This window comes from Tenrec ecaudatus, chromosome 17, assembly GCF_050624435.1.
Source record: "Tenrec ecaudatus isolate mTenEca1 chromosome 17, mTenEca1.hap1, whole genome shotgun sequence".
NCBI lineage: Eukaryota > Metazoa > Chordata > Mammalia > Afrosoricida > Tenrecidae > Tenrec > Tenrec ecaudatus.
The window spans coordinates 32,054,709-32,078,156 of NC_134546.1; the positions used below are offsets into that span (position 1 = coordinate 32,054,709).

General features: G+C 42.7%; 1 protein-coding gene across 7 annotated transcripts in view; it reads right to left on the reverse strand.

Annotated features, from left to right (window-relative positions):
• SLC8A1 (solute carrier family 8 member A1) overlaps positions 1-23,448 on the reverse strand; it is a 438,247-nt gene that overhangs the window by 77,727 nt on the left and 337,072 nt on the right. For all 7 annotated transcript variants that reach the window (XM_075535797.1, XM_075535795.1, XM_075535796.1 and 4 more), the window contains exon 3: positions 479-582. In XM_075535797.1, the coding sequence (XP_075391912.1) occupies positions 479-582 (104 nt within the window). The remainder of the gene's footprint in view (positions 1-478; positions 583-23,448) is intronic.

The window sequence follows — 23,448 nt, forward strand, 5'->3', positions numbered from 1 at the left end:
ATTTCATTAAAAAAATCTGAATTCCCTAAAGAAACCTAATTATAGAATTCTGGAATTTCCTATAAGTTGCCTTGAGAATGGTCTAGAAATACGAATAGGCATTATCTATCTGTTAGCACTACCATTTTAAGGACAATTGGGTGGTTGAGGCTACCTTTTAGAATGACCCTTTGATTAGAACAATTAAACACACAAAAAATCCAGTCTTTCATATCAGCTCTTCCCAAAGGGCAGCGATCTCTCTGAGCATTAGTTAAATCTGGTTGCAATGCAGGTTAGTTGGCATTCCTGAGGGCAATGGGCATTGCCAGGTGCACTCGTCAGTGAAGGAAGGGAAATGGATTCGGTAGAGCTTTGGAGGAGATAAGATACAGTTCTTGGAAGGCGAGGAAGAGGAGAGAGTGCAGTGTGAGAGCAGGGAGACACGGAGAGAGAAGAGTACAATTTCTCGCTGCTATGTCTTTGGATTCTCTCACACCTTGCATGCCTCTTCGTATCCATTTGGGCTCCTCAAGCACAAGGGAGAAACTGCACTCTTTCTCATATTCCTCACGGTCATTTATTCTAATGGGAATGATCTTCCTGTGGGAACACAAGACAAAAGGCAAACAAATGGTTGGAGTCACACGCCATGCTCGTGGTACCCATCCACCAAGGTGAATGTCACTGTGCGGTTATGGAGGGACGACTGGCAGCACATGGACCTCTTGTCTATGTAAAAGGGCATCTTGAGGAATGGCAGCGGGGCTCCATAACTTTTTCTTGTTTTTTTTTTTGGGGGGGGCGCTAATTGATCCCTTTCACAGATTCCTCCTGCATCATTTCGGAGTCCGGAGGCTCTCTCCATATTAGGAAGCTAATCAGCCATGTTGCCTTCATTTGTGCTCCGCACTAACTTTCCCAGAAAGGGAGGCCTGGTCAACTGTATTGCAGGTCTGTCATGTGCGGAGTGGCCAAACGGAGCCAACACAACCCCATGCCTGGGCCAATGAGGCTGAGGGGTCAGTCTATGCCCTGTTACATAGGTGGAGGGATGTGTGCCTTGGACGTCATGTTCTGAAGAGTGCGGGCATCCAGGGGTGGCCCGGCCAGCAGAAGCTGTGGGGCACAGCCCTGACGCAGCTCCCCCACCTTTCTTCTCACTCATCTCCACCAGGCGGGGCTCTCCAATCTCAAGGAAGAAGGTCTTGTTTTTCTCATATTCCTCATCATCAATTACCTTGACTGAGATTGTTTTGCTGAAACAAGAAGAATAGAGATTGACGGACCCAGGGAAGCAGAAAGAGAGGACAAGAAACATAGCAGAGAGGAAAGCAAGGTTAATGAACTGCACTTTCACAAAAACAAACAAAAACAGAGCTGTGGAGAAGTTTCTGTAGAGTGACCGTTTCTCCATGAATGGTCTGAAAGCACAGCAAAGCACCACCACCCAGGAGCAAAGAATTATTTTAGATAAAATATAGCACTCAGTCCAAATATATATGTTTATCCATGGAAAGAAAATGAAGATAAACAGATTACAAAAGAAGAAAATATGTATTAATTTATAATTGTAGTATTGTTCATGCTGTGCCTTAGAATTCCTTCCGGGGGGGGGGGGATGTTGTCAATAAATCATTAAAAAACGTTTACAGAGGTTATCTCTCACAGATCATGGTCATTTGTTTCCGACTTTGTGCTTTACTCTATTTCCAAATATAATATTTTATCATGGAATGAGCATAGTTAATAAGAAACCATTACAAAAGGAAATGTAAGGTCTTTTATCTTCCGCCCCTCAAAGCCTTAGAATCAAATTTTCACAAGACAATGTTTTATTTGCCTTTCAAGAGGGCAGGCAAGACATCACGATAGCTATTTTGAAAGTAACGAGGGGATATGGGGGAATCATGATGTTGCCCTTATATTCATAACTCCCAATGTTCAGTTTCCATTTAACTGAATTTGCCAATTACACTACCATCAAGCTCCACCAATATACCAAACCAGTTCAACCAGAATTCTTACTCTGTCCAACTTTCAGCACTTCTTGGTCTAAAGCCTTATGGCTGTGACAGGCAGGTAAGCCAAATGCAAATATTATGCAAATCCAAACTCCCCTAAGCATCCTTAATGATGCAGAAAATAAATCCAGCATTGCCTTTTACTTAATAAGGAATTAAGCACTTCGTGTATTACAACTTACTCAGAACCTTTCAAACACATATTTGTCCTTGGAAATAGATGTTACTGTAACTCTGGTCAGGGACATACCTAACTCAAGTTTTTAAAAAATGTTTGTGTGGTGTGTGTGTAGACACACAGATTTAATGGCAGGTCATTCTTTAGTTTTGGTGGAATTTTCTAGGTTCTCTGGAAGGAAGTTGAATCTATGTCTATGTCTATGTCTCTATCTCTATCTCTATCCATATCCATATCTATATCTATCTATGTATATCTCCATCCCGGCACATTTCATTTAGACCTCATGTCAGCAAGTATCAGTCTTTCCTGGAATGAAGGTGAAAGGTAGCTTTCGGGAGCGGTTGCCTTTCATGCTCTGAATTTCTCAGCTTCCAAGGCCAAAGGCTTTAGTCCAGCTTTCTTGATTTAGCATGGTGGAAGTGAGATCAAATGCCTGCTTCAAATCCTCTGGGGCCCCATAACCTACTCTGCTCCTCAGCTAGAGAACACCCCTGCCCGGTGCCCACATCTAATTTCTCACTTCTAGAGAGGTGGAGCTCTTGGAAGTATCTCATTTTTTCTCATTTCTGAAATACCAAGGCTAGATGATCAGCTGCACATGATCAAAGCTATAGTCATTTTTAAGAGTTGGTAGATATTTATAAAACTACTAGCCGCATGAGAAAATCAAGGCTACACATCCAAAGAACAATCTTTTCCCATTTCTAGAACTCTCTTCTGAAATTTACCTAATAAATCTAATTATTAAAAATAAGTCAGCTGATCTGACTTAATTAGGATATCTGATCATTCTTTTAATATCCTAAACGACATACAAATATTAGAGAAAGCACAGAGGATACCAGAAATAATGAATAACATGTACTTTCTGTTTCAGAATGAAATCTGATTTATTAAATGATATAAAAATTTACCTAAAATAATAATCAAGGTGTATCTTCCATGTCATTAAAATTTATACATTTGGATGTGTTTTTTTCTTATATGTGTGCAATCCTAAGCAGAGACATGCCTCTTTATTAAAGCAAACAGAATTGGAAGACCAAGCATGGATCAGTGTGGATTGTGATAAATACCGTCCTCTGGGCTTGAAGGCCCCACTCTATCAAGGATCCTTTATAACAGGGAACAGGAACAACATCATTTTCTCCCACTTCCCCCCTCACCCCACACCTTGCAAAACTGTTAGTGGTACAGTACTCTGCGTGCACCACTTCAAAATGATTCTTTTTCTCCAGTTTTCATTCTCACCTCGAACCATATCTCATCACATTCATAATTGGAGCAGGCCAATAAAGAGGCCCAGTGGAGACGGTTGAATGGGGCCAGTGTTTCTTTAGGAAAGGCTACTGGTTTCATACCCTAATGCCAACATAACTTATGTGCAAATAAAGAAAAACAGTGGTATGAGTTGTTTACAACCTGTCATGACTGTCATTGTTGTAACAGCCTCCTTGTCAATATTCAGAGTGACTGGTGGATGTAAGAAGTGTCGTTACTTGACCCCTCTATCATTTTATCATTTTCTGTCCCCAAAATAAACTTTTACAATTTTAAAAATTATTAATCTATCAATACCCATGATATGGTAATCCTTATAAAACATTTCAGTATCCAATAACTCTGATATTGGAAAAATGATGAATAATGGAAAAGAAAACCATACTTTTATAGCTGCCTGGCAAAGACACCGAAAATAAATAGAATTTGCATGATGACATGTCATTTCAAAATCATTCATCATGGAATCAATAGTGTCCCCACTGGAGCAGCTATTAAATGATATATTGATCTTGCTCCTCTTCCAGAGTCAAGTTACTAATAGGAAGCCTGATTGCTAATGGACATTTCAGTCCAGCGAAAGTGGCAGGAAAAAATCAGTCCTAAAGAATGAGCATTCTAAATGAAGAGAGGCAAAATTGGAAGGGATTGGTGATATTCCCCTTTCGCTTCCCAACAGGAACATTTCTCCCCTTAGCAATAGTAACAGTGATGAAAAGAACCAGTGTCCATTCTAAAGAAGCGTGCTGTTTGTATATCAGTTGTTCCCTCTCTAGTGTTACCCCGTTGTCCACCCCAGGGCTTGGAGCGCGGGTGCCTGATGAAGACTAGAGTCCCGGTCCTCCAGTGTCATCAGAGGAATGTCTCCGCTTCTGACACTTCTACAGGAGCAACTGAATGGCCAGGGTTTCAGGCACTGGGTTGTTGTTGCTGTTGTTATTTGTCATGGAGTCAATTCTGTGACGTAAGGAGACACCATGACCCACACTGTACAACTTTTCTCCACTAGGTTTCTAGGCCATAATCTTGCAGAAGTATATCACTGGCCCTGTCTTCTGAGGAACATTTGGGTCAGGGGATTGAACCACCAACCTTCAGGTTAGTAACCTAGCTTTTAACCAGTTAGGCCACCCAGGGACTTCAAAATAACTTTGAAAGCCTTCCTGTCTGCTCCCCCTGGCTCAGACAATCCCTGCCCACTTTGTTTTGGAATATCATACGCCCTCCCTCTTTCTCAGAACACAGATTTGTGTTGGCTGTTCTGTTACATGAGAAGCAATTGGTTCTCTAGTGGTAGTTCCTTAATTGACAACTTAACAAAAACAAGACTGGAGAAAATGTTCATCCAAATACAATGCATACGGGGGAGCGGGGAGGGAGGGGGGAAAAAAAAGAGGACCTGATCCAGAGGGCTTAAGTGGAGAGCAAATGCTTTGAGAGTGATTAGGACGAAGAATGTACAGATGTGCTTTATACAATTGATGTATGCATATGTGTGGATTGTGATAAGAGTTGTATGAGCCCCTAATAAAATGTAAAAAAAGAAAATGATTAGGGCAAAGAATATATGGATGTGCTTTATACAATTGATGTATGCATATGTGTGGATTGTGATAAGAGTTGTATGAGCCCCTAATAAAATGGTAAAAAAACAAAACAAATACAATGCATACATTATTATCGCATTGCTCGGGGACGACTAGAAAAATGAATGTATTGTTCAACTGCAGTGATGATTATGCAGAAAGAAGGACCGCCTCCCTCGACTTGAACCCTCTCTGCAGCTGAACTAACCACTGTATAGACCGTAAGAACAGATCATCAAGTTGGGATATCTACCCACAATAGAGTACTACCCAAAGGTAAAAGATAAAAAGGAATCTCTGAAACACCTATAACATGACTGGACCTTTAGAACTGAGTGAAATTAATCAATTACAAAAGGAAAAATGTTGTGAGGCCATTATTGTATAAAGTCAAGAAAACATTTTCACATTCAAACCAAACAACCAAGCAAGCAAGCAAGCAAGCAACCAACCCACTATTTAAAGGTTAGCAGGGGGGAGAGGAGGGGAAGGTAAATTACTGGTTAGAAGGCAGCAAGTATTAGCATGGTTAAAGGGGAAGACAATATCAAAATAAGAGGGAGAGAGGTCATCCAAGAATGATGGAGGCAGGGGAAGGCCTAAAGAGGAGTACATGACAAACAACAACAGGGGTAAATACTCTTAGAATCAAAACCTCAAGTAATGATGATTTCCAAGTAAATGCACGGATCAGTACGCAGCTGAATGGCTGGAAGAGGGAGAGCAGCACTGGAGAAATGGAGCGGAAACGCCCGTCGGAGAAGGAGCATCCAACTCTATGTGTGCTACTGGATGCTTCCCGTGAGGCCCATGGCAGACATGCTTCTACCTTCCCCCCGGTCGTTCATTTCTCTTATGCCAACACCCCACCCCCCATAGCACTCTATTCTCTACTAGGTTCTGATTCATTGCAATGGCCATACACAACTCAGACAAGTAATGATTATGGGGCTTATTAAGGAAGACGACCAGTTATGGAATGTTACGGATACAGCTCTTTGTTCACAATGACTCTTCTCAGCCATTTTGGCAGGCACGTCACTCTCTTATTCCTTGGCCACTCAGCCATTGGGACCCCCCCTTGGCCTTTGCCCTAAGCAGGCAAGTGTTTCGAAGTTACGTTACAGATGACAAATTTTCAGAAAGGCACCCTACTGTACGAGCTAGCCGCCTGCCAGAAGGTACTCCGTTTTACTGGTTCCTTGGACTAGGAAGCCCATTTCTGTATATTCTGTCTCATGGGCACAGTGCTGCTCCGCTGTCTTCTCTCATGCAGAGCTCTAGGATGCGATTCACTCCCGACTCTTCTTTCTTGCTGGTTGAAGGAGTCTCTGCTCCTGTTACTGAAATAATCGGCTTTATACTCAGTGGGATGGCAAGACTGACCAAACTTCACACACCTTACTGGGTGCAAATCCCACCCAATCACCCGAGTCTCAGGATGGAAAATTCATAGCGAGTTGTTTCAATTCACTTCAAGGGTTTGATAGAGGATGTTTGTATATAGGTATTCACCTTTGCTGCAAATAGATCCATGAAGATAGATGGTGGAGCCTACCAGGGGCAAAGTTATGAAAACATCCTAGACATAAACCGAAGGAGTCTTTGGGCCCAGGGGCTCAGGACCACAGTCTCAGGTGCTAGCAAGGTCAACTGGCATAACTCAGTCCACAAAGACAGTGGTGATTAGAAGTAGGGGTCTTAAAAGCTGCATGTGTGTCCAGTTAATGTGAAATCATTGGTCACTCCCTGAGTGAAGAGAAGAGTGATGGAAACCTGAAGACACCCAGAAACATTTAGTCCCGTGGGTCAATGGGCCACGTCCCTGAAACCAGCACTAGATGGTGCTTGGCTGCCACTATCAAGTGTTCTCAAAAGGATCCCATGAGAAGGTCTTGGACAGAGTTGATGACAACTGTGGAAAAGCTCAAAATCATAACAAAGACTAGGCTATCTGGTCAGAAGGAGACTGGTGGGACCTCTTAGATTATGCCCCACAGTCACTCTTCAAGCCTGGAGATGAACTTGGTGTCATAACTCAATTTTCAGCCAAGCAAAAGACACCCCCAAAAGAGAATAGTAGCATTATGAAAATACGCACGCCTTAGAGCAATCAACCATTCGAAATAGAAAGGTCAGCATTTCCCCAAGGACTCAGTTCAGAAGGGTCAGGAAAGAAGGAAGAATGGACACAGGGAGGAAGCAGAATAAGTGCTGTTGACATTATGGGGTTTGCAATTAGTAACAGGAAACACACCATGAATGAACTGATCTGGAAAAGCGATCTGTTCTGTGAACCTACACCCAATTCACAATTTTTAAAAAAAAATTGTATTTTCTGGAAATTATCAAAGCCTGAAGATAATGCCAGGGTATTTTTTCATTATGGTCATAATGAAATTTTGAATGATTTTGAAATTTTTTAATAATGCATTTTGGTTACATTTTGAGAAGTCTTTGGTGGAGGAAGATGTATTTATTCTGTGGGGGAAAAGGACAGGGAATTTCCCCCCATTATCTTTGCAGTGCCCTTCATTTGATGATCCCAAGCCAACATCTAGCCTCCCTTGTTTGATGGGTCTCAAAGGCCACGGGACACCTCCAAACAAACCGACACGGCGTCCTTATCCCTGATGGAGACTCAGGCAGACAGTGGGAAAGGTATTGGAAGAAGTGGCGTGATTTATTAGTGGGGGCTTACAAAAGAGAATCCTTTCAAAGTACATTTTCGTCTTTCATCATGAAGCCAAAGTAGTATCACAGTCTATTTTTCACTTTAACCCTCAATGGGCCCTTTTGAGGTTTCTTTACCTAAGGCTTCCCTTGATATTGGGAGAAGATGCGAAGAAGGTGAGTTTGAGGTTTAGGGAGAAGAGATTCATCCTTTCTCTCAATCATTACACCAAAGGCTTGAGCGATGGTCTTGCATATTTAGATGCTAACATGACTGTTTAAGAAAAAGTTTATCTTGTCTTAAGCCCAAAGGAATAATTGAATTCTTCTCTCTGCTTTAGGAAAATGTATCAGAAACAAAATGCAGCCAGAGACAATGTTTGCTGGCCATTGTCTTCCACTTACTTTCTCTCCACTATTTTAAAAGTAGAGGAACATGAGCGAAGTTATTGATTCGATATTTCATAATTCATATTTTTAGAGTCAACATATCATCTGTCGATTGTTAACAGTAGCTTCTACTTGTTGGAAGGTGTGCACTGGAAGTGGGAGCTTTGCAATTTGTAACTCCCTGAGCTTCATACCAGTGCTGGCAGTAATGGTTAGTATTTGCAACGTACCGGGAGCCAAAGGCTCTCAGAGACAGTCCACAACTTCTCCAAGGTCGCAAAGAGAGTAAACGGGGAGCTATGTTTGCAGTTCATGAGTGAGAGGTTCCTAAGGCCAAACCCTTTCAACTATATGACTCACAGTCAACCACAAAATATCTTAGCATGCTATTGTGCCAGATTTTTATGACCCCTTTGAAGTGTTTGGATCATTGCCTTAAATTAATATAGAGGTGTATCATTCTGTCTTTACATTTACTAAGACTGCCCATACGAACCACGGTAGAATTTAATTTCTAGTTGTAAAAGTAAATTAAAAAGGTGTACACAAAAATATTCTTTAAAAAGCATATATTACATTTGGTGATTTTTAAAAAAGTATCTTTGAAGGGATGAAGCTCCTCTTAGCATTAATTAAAAAGTGCCATGAACATGTAGGCTCTCAGCAACTCAGAGGACTTTGACAAGTCAACTAGTGAAGACCAAGAGCTTCGGGGTTAGGAGGCTTGTTAGAAATTCAAAGCCTTCTCCATCTCAGAATCAAAAACCTGCATTTTAATAAAGATCCTTAAATGACTCATACACATGCTCACATTCAAGGATCTCCAATCTAGGGAGCCCAGAGGGTCCTTTTATTGTGCTGGATAATCAATTAAGAGTCAGAATGGACTTGTGTTTCCAAATTCTATCTGGGCATGATTGGAATCACCTGTGGAGCTTTGCGCACTAGACCTGCTGGGCCCCATTCTGGATCAGCTCGGTCAAACCCTCTGGCTGTGAGCTCCTATGAATGTATTTTTGAGAAGTGTTTTAGGTGAGTCCGTTTTGTAACCCGAGTGAAAAAGGACCTTCTCTCTCTCCCTGCCATCAGCTTGATTCCAACTCATAGAATGTAGAAAACCATACCCTCTGACCCGATGTTTACAAACACGCATGAAGTCAAAAATGGAATTGTGATCTAATGCTAAATCGAATTTGTGATACAGGCTGAAACCTGGAAGCAGGAACCCTGTGACTGGGTCCATCTCCCCCAGTGTTCTTTTCCGGGTCTGACAGTACACTTAAAGATGTGTCTTCCTTTCAGGAAATGCTGGTCTCCACAGCCAAGCTTAGTCGTGGAGGTGAGAAAAGAGCCTTAGCACGTAAGCTGTGGAGTTTACATTCACGCAGGGTGATTTCATTCTCAGACAAAGTGATAGAAATTCAGGTGGTATTTTTTAAACAACAGGGATTATCCCTGGAGAGCAGGAATACTACCCCAACCCCTGCGATCCACAGCCATTGGGTCTCTTTCCACTCACAGGGACCGCATAGACCTGCTCCAGAGGTTTCCCAGGCTGTGGATCTTCATGGAAGCCCAGTGTCTCCTCTTTCTCCTGAGGAGCCACAGGGATTTCAGACTACCAACAGTTTGCTTGACAGCCCATCACTTAACCCTCAGCCCCTGTAAAGTCACTTAGGGGTTCAATTTCCTCACAAGGCTCCTATCCTTCCTCCGGTAGCTCCCTAAGTAACTCAACATCAGGAGGGTGAAGGAAGGGGGGAGTGGTTCCCAGGACACTTCTTATGAGGAGGTCACACCCATAAGGAGGCGTAATCAGGCTGTGACCTGATTGATAGGCTAGACTCCACGCCTACACTTTATTTATCAAGTTGACAGGAAATTTTGTAACTACCACTGTGGGCTACGCCTTGAGCTGCTATCTAGTGAAGATTTAAAATATCAGAACCCCAAAGGGGCAGTGAATTTAGTTTGATTTTGTACATACAAATACAATTACCCTGGTGGCTTAGTGGGCTTTGAATTTGAATTGAGTTGTTCACCACAAGGTCAGTGGGTCAAATTCCCCAGTTGCTAAGAGGGAGAAAGATGAGGTTATCTGCTCCCCTGAGATTTAAAATATCAGAAATCCAAAGGGGCAGTTCGGCTCTGTCCTAGAGTGTTGCTATGAGTCAGAACCAAGTTGATTGCAGTGAGCAGAATTTGCGAACTACAACTAAAAGAGACAAGTACTGTAGCCCAAATTTAAAAAAAGTCCAATGAGCCTATGAAAAGATGCTTAACTTCATTAGCCATCAGGGACATGGAAATCAAAATCACATACAATGACACTCCATAGCGATCATGATCCAGAGACTAAAAAGACAAGTAATAACAAGTGCAGGCTAGGATCTAGAGAAATAGATACCTACAGATTTGAGTTGATTACAAAAGGAAAATGCTGGTCACAGAAGATCCATGCAGATGCACATTGCCGTCATTCCCAGTGCCCACACAAACCAACTCTCTGCACTCATGAACACCCCAAATGGGATAAGAACAGACTGGTACTCATATTATTTCTATTTAAAATTTGACATTATTTTTAGATTATTGGTAAGATATTTTAGGAGTCACTTGGGAAGCTGGTCAATATCTCATCTAAGTTAACAAAAGATCATACTTTAAATTTATTATTTCCTGTGGTGAAATATCAAGAGCAATAGACTGAGAACTCAGAAGTTCGTGGATTCACAGTCCGGCTCCCCTACTTTCTCGCTGAGCTACCTGGGCAAGGTCTGCTCTCCGTTTCTAAACACCAATGCTCTAGTTTTCAATTGGGAATAACAGAATTCTCCTCAAGCAATTGTGATGGTCACAGTGTTGTGATGATCAAATAATGGGTGTCAACATTTGTCAACTGGGAATAAGGAAGCTAATTGGTGCCAAGATTCAAAAAATGTTATGGGTGGAAAATCATTTTGCAATGGGATGCAGTTGGACTCAGCTTGGTGATGGCACGGAACCAAATCAAATGCAATCTTAGGTAACCATGCTCCTAATGGTGGGAAAGGTGGGGTTCCCTGGGATCTTACTTAGCAAATCAGAGGGTTGGACAGGAGATCAGGAACAACTGATGGTAATACTGAGTGAAGGGGTCCTTGTGTGGTGCAAATTGTTAATATATTGACTTGCTACCCCATAGGGTGAAGGTGCCACCCAGCGGCACCTCACAAGAAAGGCCTGGATATCTCCTTCCAAAAAATCAGCCACTGGGAATCCCATGGATATGATAACTTGACTAAGAAACATAGGGAGTCGCTGCCAGGAGTTAGAGTCAACTTGATGCCACCTAATAATGAATCTTCATATCCTCGCTTATCTATCGTTTGGGATCACATAACATACGGATTTAAGAAGAACCTTGACCTCTGAGAAGAAAAGGCACAGGACCCACTGTCTTTCGCTTCCTGGCCCTCACCCTGCCAGCTCTCCCGCTTACCATGTTTGCTGGATACCCAGAGACCTGGCGTCATCCTCTTCCTGGCGCTCCTGCTAGGAAGGCAGAACCTGACAAAAGGGTGGTGCGATTCTGCCATTTCAGTAACTTCCCCAGATGAGAGTTGCTAAAGTAGCTAAACCAAAGTCATTCTCCGGGAGGTCTTGTCAGCTGTGCACTGATCTTTGTGTATTTTCAAGTAGTAATAGAAATGATCACTTCCAGCCGACCTGTGGGTAGGGGTGGTGATGTTCCTGCTGTTCCCAGGGAGGCCAGGGGGGTCTCAGAGAGCTCGCCACTGGGGGCTTTTCAGCAAACCCTGCTTCACCTTTTCGTCCCCCGTTTTCTTTTGCCACGGTCTGGCAATTAATCTGTTCTCTCTTCCAAATGTAAAATAGGGGTAGATGCAACTGCTGGGTCTTCCTCCTCTGAAACCAATGGTCAGCTTCTGTCTGAGAAGAGCCCACACACTGCCTTCCGTTCCTCAGAGGCATGCTGGCTAACCGCTTGAACGGGCGCTGCAGGGATCTTAAGAGGTATTATTATAGAAAACCATATGAAGGATACTCTAGTATTCCCCCCAGTCCTGTCCTATTATGACAGGCTACCAAGAACAGCACAGGACTGACATTTCCTAACACAAAATGACATTCAAAATATACCGTCATTTTGTAATCTATAAAATTCATAATAAAAAACACCCTGCCCCGCAACCCATAGAACTGATTCCAACTTATAAGGAGCTGAGAAAATGGGACAGAACAGTCCCTGTGAGTTTCTGAGAATAAATCTTTACTGGAGTAGAAAATGCCATCTTTCTCCCGCACGGCAGCTGGTGGTTTAGAACTGTTGACTTTGTGGCAAGTGACCCAATGTGTAACCACCGCTCCACCAGGACTTCTTATAAAAATTCATAAGAGGTCATTATATCCTTACCACCGACATACTCCTCCTCAGTCAATAATCCTACATTCTCCGGATATAAGAGTAATCAAGATCCTGGCTTCATTCATTATTTATATGTGTGTGCTGAGACAAGGTGCCAATCACTAAAAGTATTGGGCACCATGTTGAAATATCACAACAGATTTCGGTTATTGGCCGTTTTGTGTTCTCTCATGAGCCATCTTGGAGCCCTGCTGGTGTAGTGGGCACGTGTCAGGCTGCAGTCCCCAAGGTCAGCAGTTCACACCCCCTGATACTCCCCTCCCCCAAGTGGCTTCTAAGAAAGACGAGGATTTAGACTCCTGTAAAGAGTTAATCTTGGAAACCTGTAGGGGCAGTTAGACTATGTCCTACAGGGTCCCTCTAAGTCAAAATCAATTCCATGAGAGGGGTTTTTTATTATTTTAATATTGGCAAGGTGTCATTTTCTATGAGTGGCTCTTTCAAATAAATGATAGCTACTTTTGAGCATTTTAAAATGCATGTCTTAATTAGTTACTTGCAAAAAAAATGTTGCCACCAAGACATCTTCCACGCACGGTGCCCCAGGGGGATCAGGGCAGAACTGTGCTCTGCTGGGTTCTCAATGGCTGATAATTTGGAAGTTGATCACCAGGCCTTTCTTTCAAGCCACCTGTGGGTGGACTTGAGCCACGGATCTCGTGGGCAGTAGCTGAGCAAGTTAAAGTGAACTGTGACAGTCCGGGCTCCGTTTTTGTGGCTGTTAGTTGCCACCCCTTCGTGGCAAGTCTACGTGGACAGAATATCACTGCTCCACAGGGTTCTTAGAGCTGTGTAAACTTTCAGAAGCAGACGGCCATACCTGACATCCACCATAGTTTCAAATAGACAACTTCTTGTCTATTAGTTGAGTGGCTGTTTGGGCCACCCAGAAACCCCCTCATGTTTATCAGCTAGAGGTTGATCTATGATTTGAGCTCTTTGCTGCACTCCTGGTAGGGAGGGAAAAAGTCTTATGTGGTCAGGAAAACAATAGCTTTCCTAAGTCCTTCAAAGTTAGCAGTGTTGGGTGGCCCAAAGCATCTTTTCTATAACCTGAGTTCACAAAAGTATCCAGTTCATTTTCAGAAACTTCTACTGGCCCCCAATATGTCACTGACTTTCATAAGAATTTAGAATCACAATCAAATTGATGCTGCTGAATTTTTTAAAAGTGTTTTTCTCATCCTGTTCAGAAGCTCTCTTCATCCTGAATATTTTAGGCATTCCAGGGTTGTCAGTAGATTCTGGAGTTTCTTTCTACTGTTGGTCTTTTCTCCTTTGTCAAGATTCGTTGTCTACAAGTCTAGAGTGTCTGTGTACAGCGATACTCTATAGCAGAAGAGAACCACCCTGAGGATTTCCAGGGCTGAATGCTACACAGACATTGACTGCCACCTCATTCTGTAGCAAAGCGGCTGGTGGGTTCAACAAGCAGACATACAGTGGCAGCCTGGCACTTCAACCACTGTGTAATCAAGCCTCCTCCATAAAGATCACCATTTTGCAAACTCAGGCCAGCCCCTGTGTCCTACAGGGATACTTTGAATTGGGTTGAACTCATGTCATTTGGTTTGTTTTTTTAAACAAATAAAGCTTTGTCCCGAATAGATTATAGCTCTGACTCTGAGCCCTGCTCTGGACCCACTGTGCACATGGTCCCGCCACCAAAGCCATCAACAATGGAGTTGATTCCAGCTCATAGCGACCCTAGCAAACAGAGTAGAACTGGCCTTTTGGGGATTTTGAGGCTGTAAATCTTTATGGGAGCAGAAAGCCTGATCCTTCTCCTGAGGAATAGCTGGTGGATTTGCACTACTGACCTTGTGGTTAGCTCCCCCATGTGCAAATCACTAGCCACCAGGGCCCCTAAAATGCCTTTATCATGACATATTTAGATATTTTTTTTTACTAAATACTTACAGGCCACTCCCCCCGCCCCAATGCCTCAATAAATGGGAAAAGAAATAAAATGATGTATGTGCATTATAAATCTTTGTTTAATTTTATTTTTCCATGGATGAGCCACTTGACATTAGCCCTTCGAGGTAGATATTTGTCTTCTCTGACATGTCGTGGCTTCCCTAATCTAGACAGTAACCTTACTCATCTTCTTTTTCTATAGGCCTTTATTGAAATTCCTATAGGAATTTCACCCTATGGAAAATGTGCATGTTCATTTTGAAAGGACATCCTCCTAAGTCATTACTAATCATCTGGTTAGGTTTGTTGGAACATTTTCTGGGAATTTTTGCCAAAGTTGTTTCACTAGAAGGCCCTTCTGGCTACCTTATTAGGCTTCCCATTTGCTCTGCCACAATTAATCTCTCAAGCTAAATCTTTTGCAAATGCCAATGGTTAGTGCCCTTCTACCAACCACCCATTCCAAGTCCATCATTCAAACAGCATTAGGCATTTTCTACTCAAAGTCAGTCCTTGACCTCCCACATACTCAAATCTGCAGTCAAGCACAGCCTCTCCATCCTTGACCATAGAAAGCTCCCTGTTCACCTCTCATTATGCAGATGAGCAAATGGAGCCTCAATGAAATTAGCCTGCATCTCAAAGCCAGTGGATGCCAGAACCAGGATTAAATCTCATCTCAGACTCTAAATCCACATCTGGAATTTGTTTACTCTGTCTTTATCCTAATATTTTTCTTCTCTGGTGCTGCTGAAATCGAATTCACTTTTAGTAAAAAAATATCTCCCCCCCCCACCTTTTAAACTAAGTAAAAACTGATTGTGAAGACCAAAGGAAATACGTGTTTTCTTCAGTTATCCATTCCATTTCCAAAGATGCTTTTGTACATGTAATGGTCCTTAAATGGGAACAAAGCCTTCTGTTAGCAAGGAATCTATACCATTCACAGAAACATGGCGTGACGAGTGAAGGGAAATGATCACCAATCCAACGCCAACATTGTAGCATGAGCACAACGCTCCTCTGAGCATCACAGGGAGCAGTTGCCCCTTTAACGCTTTCCTCTTCTTCCTTTTTGCTTTGATCAGACTCAAGGTGTGCTCCATTCATTACAGCTCTGCCACCGGATGCCTAGCCCAGCCTGTTTGCACTAAGGGGTGGGAATGGTGGGCCTTGTGTGCGTGAGTGCTTCCACTTAGAAGTTCCACCTCCATTTTTAAAGGTCTCCCCGGCTCCTCAATTTATGGGCAGTCATGATTGGAGGATCATCTACAGCGCTACCAAAGGCTAATGTGATTATTTTGCTAACCCAAATCCACCCAACTGCTCTGCAGAAAAAAAAAAAAGAGAAAAATAGTTTAGAGGCCCAGAGAGCTACTTCTGAAACGCCAGAGTGAAACCTTTCTGGAACATGCTTTCTGCGGTGACACGCAGGGGACCATCGGAGTCAGAATCTGCTCACAGCCATAGGTTTCTTTAAAAGCTGGGGGAGACCTTGCTTGGTGGCAGTGTGGCCAGCTCCGCCTCGTGTGCAGCTACATGATAAACACCGTCTTCAGGGTACAGCCAGAAATAGGTAACAATTACAATGAGCATCCACCAAGAAGAGAAGGTTCTTGTCAACAAAATGTCAGACTTCACTACCTATGCTAAGGAGCTCTGGGGCTGCTGGGGGCGAGGGGTGGGGCTGCTAACCACTAGACTTCCCAGCCGCTCCGTGGAGAAAGATAAGAGCGTGTTCCTGGCAGGACTGACAGTCTTGGAAGCGTCGATTGGCTTGCTGTGAGTCACAAAGACTGGCAGTTGGGTTGGGGTTGAATGCACGTCTTCTTTTTGGCTGCTGCCTTCCACTCTGCCTGACGCAATGATTCACCGGCTGTGGACTCTTGCTGAACTGTTTTGCACAATTCCTTGGATGCTGAAATCTCTGCAGTCTGCTCCATTTTGTTGAAAACAGCACCAAGCCATCCCATCAATTTGGAGCTCGTATTCTTAATAGACGGGACTGAGGCACTTTATAGGTCATCATCTCAGGATAAAATCAGCAAGAAGACAATTAAGCTTCTTACAGACACCAGCGATTTAAAGCGTCAGACGAAAATTAACCAGCCACATGATGGAGTTTATTGGTTTTGAACTGAAAATCTGTCTTGCTGTTTACCCCCTTTATGTTTCTTGTTTGTAATGAAAGTTTTCCCCAGTTCGACTTCATAGAACTGAAGCAGGTTTACAGAATGCAAATAATTACATTGTTTAACAAAATTGAAGCACTGGACCAAACGGTGAGAAAAGCACTTGGTGCGCAATTCTTGGATTAATTACAGGGCTTCTGGAGAGCTGCATTTAAGTGCGCATTGATTGTAGTGGCAAACCTGTAAGTAGGATTAATTTTTTTTAAAAAATGTGTTATGGATTGTGCAAAGTTTGCAATTCATTCTCAAAACAGCAAATCCTCACCATTATTTGAGCTGTGGGCGGCAACATAATGCATCTCGATGAAAAGAATGGTTGCTTTTATATGTTTTGTTGTTTTGAAAATGGTGAAATGCTGCATAAGCCTACATTTTTCCTCAGAGGCCCTGTAGGTAGAAAGGTCACATGAGGTCGAGAGATTTACACTTCCCATACTTCTACAGCCCTCAGCAACACGCCCTTGATCAAACCACTTTCTGTGTCCCAAACGTCAAGTTCATTTAATGTCAACTAGAGGAAGAGCTACATGTCCAAGAGGGTTGGTATGAATGAAATGATGTGTATGAAATATACATAACTCAGAGGTGTTTCCAATACAGTTATCTACCTTAATGTTCTCCTGACACTGGGCACACGTAGGTCTCTTGGTTCCAACAGTCGTTCTAGGGAGCTAGAGTTTCTTCAGCTCCCTTCTAAACTGACAGGAGTATTAATTGCGGTGTTCCAATATTCATTTGAGAAAATAAGGAGTTAACCTGGCAATGGCAAGGTGTTTAACAACGATCCTTACGCTATTTTAAACATGTTATTGGGATTTGGACAAAAGCTTATTAAACAAATGACTTTCCACTCAACAGTTCCAGCACATTTTGATTTGTGTCACTGATCGCAGTTGCCACGATTTAATAGTGCCGTTCCCATTTCCTCCCCATGGGATTCATGTTGTGTTTATCCAACTCAAGACTTAGAAATTGCAGAAGCAGATGAGATGGACAATAAAAACCTGAATGAACACTTTACTAAATGTTTATTAGCAGAGTGTCCGTGGGTTTCAAGCATTTTCTCTTCATTTGAATTACACAGAATTTCATTTAAACTAATTATCATACATGATATATTTTATTAAATGGAAACTTTTTAACACATATCCAGGGCAGATCTATGTATCCTAAATCAAACCTATTGGTTTGGTAGAAATACGAATTTTCAGTTTACTGTGTTGTTAGTTAGCCCACTCTGAAAATGATTTATAGATTTTCTCCTCTATAATAACTTGCTTGGCTGGCGTCCCAATCATAAGTCTTGCATACTTAGTCTATTGAGCTATTTTTGCATCTCTAGACCCAAATCCTCTCGATAGTTTTAAATTAAATGTCTCCACACAACCACATTACTGATGTAGATAGCCAAAGGTTAGTACAACTGGGTGGGGGGTGGGAAGGAGTTGAGGAAATCTCATAAAAATACAACCTGGATGGGGGTGGGAGGGGAAAAAAAATACAACCTGGATCTACAGAGGCCCAGGAGTGTGAAATCATTGGGCAGCACCATCTACATATACTGAACTGTGACCACGTTGTATATATCTCTGTATACTGCGTATGATGTTCCATGAAACGAACAGTGGCACCTGGCGCTTGCTGAGCAGATGTGATTGGCATCGCCCCTCGCGATCCCACAAGTTTGCGTATGAGCTTGCTCTGACCCATCGAGGTCTCTTAGTCCAAAGCTGCCAGCGTATTTTCAGATGAAAACAACACCGTTCTAACTGAAGATCTGGCCAGGGGAATGTGTAAATTGGGCTGCTTGTCACCAAGTCAAACTAGTGACTTTGACCTCATCCACAAGGCTGAGAGGCACACCTCAGTCACACTTCAGATTCCCATATCGTACAGGATTTTGGCCAACCATCCCACACATTTTTCCTGAGTGCCAACTATGTGTCAGGCCTATGTGCGGTGTCAATGATTTAAAAGAAGAATATGAACACACAGCCCTGAGCGGTGACAGACATGCAAACAAAAGATTGCTTCTCTCTATGTGTGCTGGATATAAGGACACATATTGACCTAGGAACGCTTAAAGGACAAAGGAGCAGGGGCTACTTCACCAATGGCAGGGATAATTGTGCTGGGTCATGAAGAAAGAGTAGGGGAAAAGAACCAAAGACTCAAAGGGAAAAAAAATGAACTTGGAGTAAATGAACAAAGAAGTGAAATGATTTGACCTCTTTAGGGCGTGTCATATTGGTGTTTGTGGTGTGCACATATGCCCTAGAAGATTGGTGCGAGCTGAATCATAAAAGGGAATTTGGGGTCAGGAGAAATGCTAAGTCATTTGGGCACAATCTAGACACGACCCTATCACAGGGAGTTTATGAGCCTTAGACTGCCACGGACAATGTTGATTTGTGGATAATTACACCAACTCTGGAATGAAGCTTGCCTGACAGAAGAGTGGGAAGAAAGTGAAGGGACTTGGTAGGGGAGCAGCCTTGGTGAATATGCTGCCTCTGGGGCTGACGAAACCCAAAGCTACCTGTCTGCATGCCCAGCCCTACACAGCATGTGTTAATAGATAAGTTGGTCCCCTAGCCAGAGGCTGGGTCTGCCCAAGATGAAAAAATAGAGAAATTGCTTTAAATTCCTTTCTGAAATGTGTCCTTCCTGAAAACTTGTCTGGGTGCTAAAGAAAATAAACGGAAATCCATGAACTGCTCTTTGTGCTCCCCTCCAGCAGATACAGATGCATTCTTACAGCATCACGGAGGGAGGAAAATACGATTCTGCCCAAGAAAGCACCATCAGACTGTAAAACTGACCTGATTTTCATGAACAGAAAATCTAATTATGGGCCATAAATTCAGCTCGGAGCACACATTTCACTTTATTTTTATCAACCCTGAGTGGTTTTGGCAAGCGGCTGGACAAAATGCTATCTGGGCGCAAGCAGTACATTTTTAAATGAAAGTATCAATAACAGTGGTCTCAGGTTAATGAATTACATGGAAATTGTTCTCCTATTACACTATGTTCATGCAGCATGGGCCGGACTTTTGGTGGTAGAATTACAGCCAATATGATGTAAAGACATGGAAATTTACAAGTTAAGGTGTGGGAAAGGGTAATAGGAATATCATTCTTCCGACATAGTGAGCAGTCCCTTAAAATATGATTCTAAGGGTATTCAGCAGACAGTGTGTGCGCACTGGCTCACATACAGATGTGCAAAGAGCTAGCGAGCGAGCGAGAGAGGATGAAAACGGAGAGTAAAGGAAATAACATAGCTTCAGGTTCATGATGAGAAATATGATTTCGTAGGGAGGCACATGAGGGCTACAGATTGTGGGCATGGAGCCTCAGCTCCTGGCTCTTCTCCGCATTATGCATATAGAGCGTAGGAGATTGAAGGCAAAGGAGACAATGGGTCAGCAGCGGCAGTTTGAGTCTTGTTCAAGGGTCAGGCTTGGTTAATCACAAAATGAGACACGAGAAGGAGATGAAGACTGAAATTCGATCTTTCTGTTGAAGCAGAACAGGAGCCAGATATCTCTGAAGTGTTAGATATCTCCAGTCTGCACAAAGCCATGGAAGGTAGGAGCGGCTCTGTTACAAAGAAGCAAGGGCTGTACACAGAACAGGAGCCCTGGTGGCGTCATGGTTACTCAATGGGCTACTCCCCGCAAGGTCAGAAGTTTGAAAACACCAGCCACTCCATGGGAGAAAGACAGACTTTTCTACTCATGCAAAGATTTACAGTCTCGGAAACCCTAAGGGGCAGTTCTGCCTTGTCCTATAGGGTCGCTATGAGTCCTCATCGACTCGGCGTGAGTGAGTGTGGGTTGGAATATGTGAAAAGCATAAGAATGGACGATAGATGGAAGCCGGTTAAACCACTGGCTAGCTGGAGAAGAAAACAAGGTCCCCGATATTGTGGGATCAAGAGGATAAGGTAAAGCCAAGGGAGCAAAAAAAAGAGCTGCAAATATCAGAATTCTGTCCTTACCAGGGAAGACAGCATCAGAACCAGCGGTTCTCAACCTGTGGGTCACGACCCCTTTGGGGGTCGAATGACCCTTTCACAGGGGTCACCTGATCTATCACAATAGCAAAATGACAGTGATAAAGTAGCAACTGAAATAATTTTATGTTTGGGAGGGTCACAACGTGATAAACCGTATTAAAGGGTCTTGGCATTAGGAAGCCTGAGAACCATTGATCCAAACAAAAGCGTTATCTTTGTTTACGATGAATTGATATCCTAAAATCAAGACAGGAAGGCAGAAACCAGATATAAAATCATACTTGACTCTCAGGATGATTTCAGAAATCTAGCTGTGCATCACTGCTTCCTGAGGGCTTGAAAGAATACTTGGGGTGCACCCCCCACCCACTACTACGGGGTTCATCCAGACACAGAATAAGCCAGCGTGGCGTTTCTAAGGCTGTAAATGTTCTCAAAAATAGTTTCATCATTGTCAAATTCACATTTCATACGCTTCCATCGTTAAGTTGTTTTTTAAAAAGAATGTCCACCATCACCATCAGTTGGAAAGCTTCCTCCCCACTTGTTTGCCCCCCAATTCCTCTCTCTTTTCCTCCCCCCGCCCCCAAGAAACGATTGCATCAGTTACTGTCTGTATGCTGCCGCCCTTTCTTAGCTAACAGAAACAATAAAAAACAAAATGGGACAGAAGGAAAATAATAATAGATAAAAATAAATATAAAGAGTAAGAGGAAAAGACCACCAGCAATATTAAAAGCCAGAGAAGAAATATCTGTCAAAGAATCGGCATGAAATAGCTAAGCCAAGAGCAAACTCAGGTTGGGTCAAGAGGGAAGTCAACGGACCAAGTAGCCTATTATATAGTAGTTGTATTCATCATAATCAAGTTTAAGGTAATCTGTCTGATAGCGATGTTCAAGTTCCTCGCCCAGGGCCAGTGGGGATCTGCCAGACCTGAATCGGACTAGATAGTCCGCAGATAGATTTTGGGTTCCCACTGTCCTCCTTAGCTTTCTACAAATTGTGTGTTCACAATTTAGGCTCTAATACTTTTCCCTTCATCATATTTGGATTTTGTTATTGTCATCTTTGGATCACACAGGCTGGTGTGCTTCTTCCGTGTGGACTAAGTTGCCATCTCTCTTAGAGAGCTGCTTGTTGGAATACAAGCCTTGAAGACCCAAGACCTAAGACATGATTTCAATTGGTAAGGACTGTACATCTTAAATGAATCGGATTGTCTGGTCTCTCTCTCGAGAAGCAGGTGGTGAGTTTGAACTGTTGGCCTGTGGTTAGCAGTCCGAAGAGGTCCAGACAGTACTATGAGCAATTCCATAACACTTGGTACATGGTAATTTGGACTCCTGGAATCCAAGACAGGTCAGAATCTTTTGATCAAAAAGTGATTGTGAAGCCAAGGCCCAGAGAGCTGGAGCAGAGTTTCTGGAATCTTTCCTGTGGAAGATCCGGGTCGGGTGGAGCTGGGCAAGCTGGTTGAGATCAGTCTGGGTTGTGGAAACTCAAAGAAATGGACAAATCTGAAGACAAATGTGAAGGGAGAAAAATTCTTCTACCACAATTCCTTCCCTCCAACTAGTTCTATCTGCTTCTTCTTAAATCCCTTCTCTATGGAAAGACATTTACTTTAACTGGCTACCATATCTATTAGATATTTAAATATCTGGCATCTCCAAGGGTCATGGGAGAAAAGTAACATAACAATATGGGAGTAAGATCTGTTGGAAGGAGAAGATAATGAACTCTAGCCTTTATCGACTTAATGCAGGGTCTTGATAGAAATGATCTCTTAGAATGTGTGAAATGAAATTCTGCAATGAAGGAGAAGTGTTTCCATAAGAGCTCTCCTTTTAATTTTCATGCATATTGAGGTAATAATTGAAGCCACTCCTATAACCTGATAAACCTTCTCTAAAAGAATGAAATTAGAAAAAAATACAAGGTCTATAAAACCCAATCCTGTAAGTCATGTCAGCTGTACATTTTAAAAGAGTAAAGGACTGGGGGGGAGAGAGAAAGAGGCAGAGAGACCGCATTACAAGACAGTTGAGAAATGACTGCCAGTTTTTGATGCTGAAGGTGAGATGTTGAGAGGGGAACTTCTAGCAGGTCAGAATCCTAAGATCCATGAATTCAGAGGGAACAAGAGGAAGTTATGATATTTGAGCCCTGAGAAGACTACTGGGAATAAGACAAAACAAGTTGATTTGTATAGTCTTTTTGAGATTGTCATGTGGTTCCTGCACTCCAGGAGGCTTAGCACAAAGGAGAAGGTAAGGGAGAAGCTCTGCCAGGAGCAGTGGTATTGAAGGGTGCCTTTTCAGGGAAGAGAGCTGAGAAAACATAAGCGTAAGAGATGGATGTGAGTTCCTGGGGAGCACAAGGTCCTTGGCTTCAGGAGGAATCAGCCTCTGAAGTTGTGCCATCCTGAGATTTATGGAGAGAACATTATTTCACAACAGTGGTCCAGCATTTCACAATACTGACCATGCGCATTTCCCGGGGAGCTTTATATATACATAGAAAAATTTTCTTTCCAAAATGAGTAAATATGAGCATATAGATGAAGGCTAAGTAGGGAAATCTATGGCATTAAAATTATCTTAATAATTCTAACTCAATGACACATTACTTGATATTAGAAAAATAATGGTTTCCTTACTAAGTTAAGGGATTCAACAACAAATCTCATTAAAAGAAGTACCGGAGGGGAGGCAGGGGGGAAGTACCAGGCAGTACCCACTTCTCATACCATTCTCTGCCCACCTTATT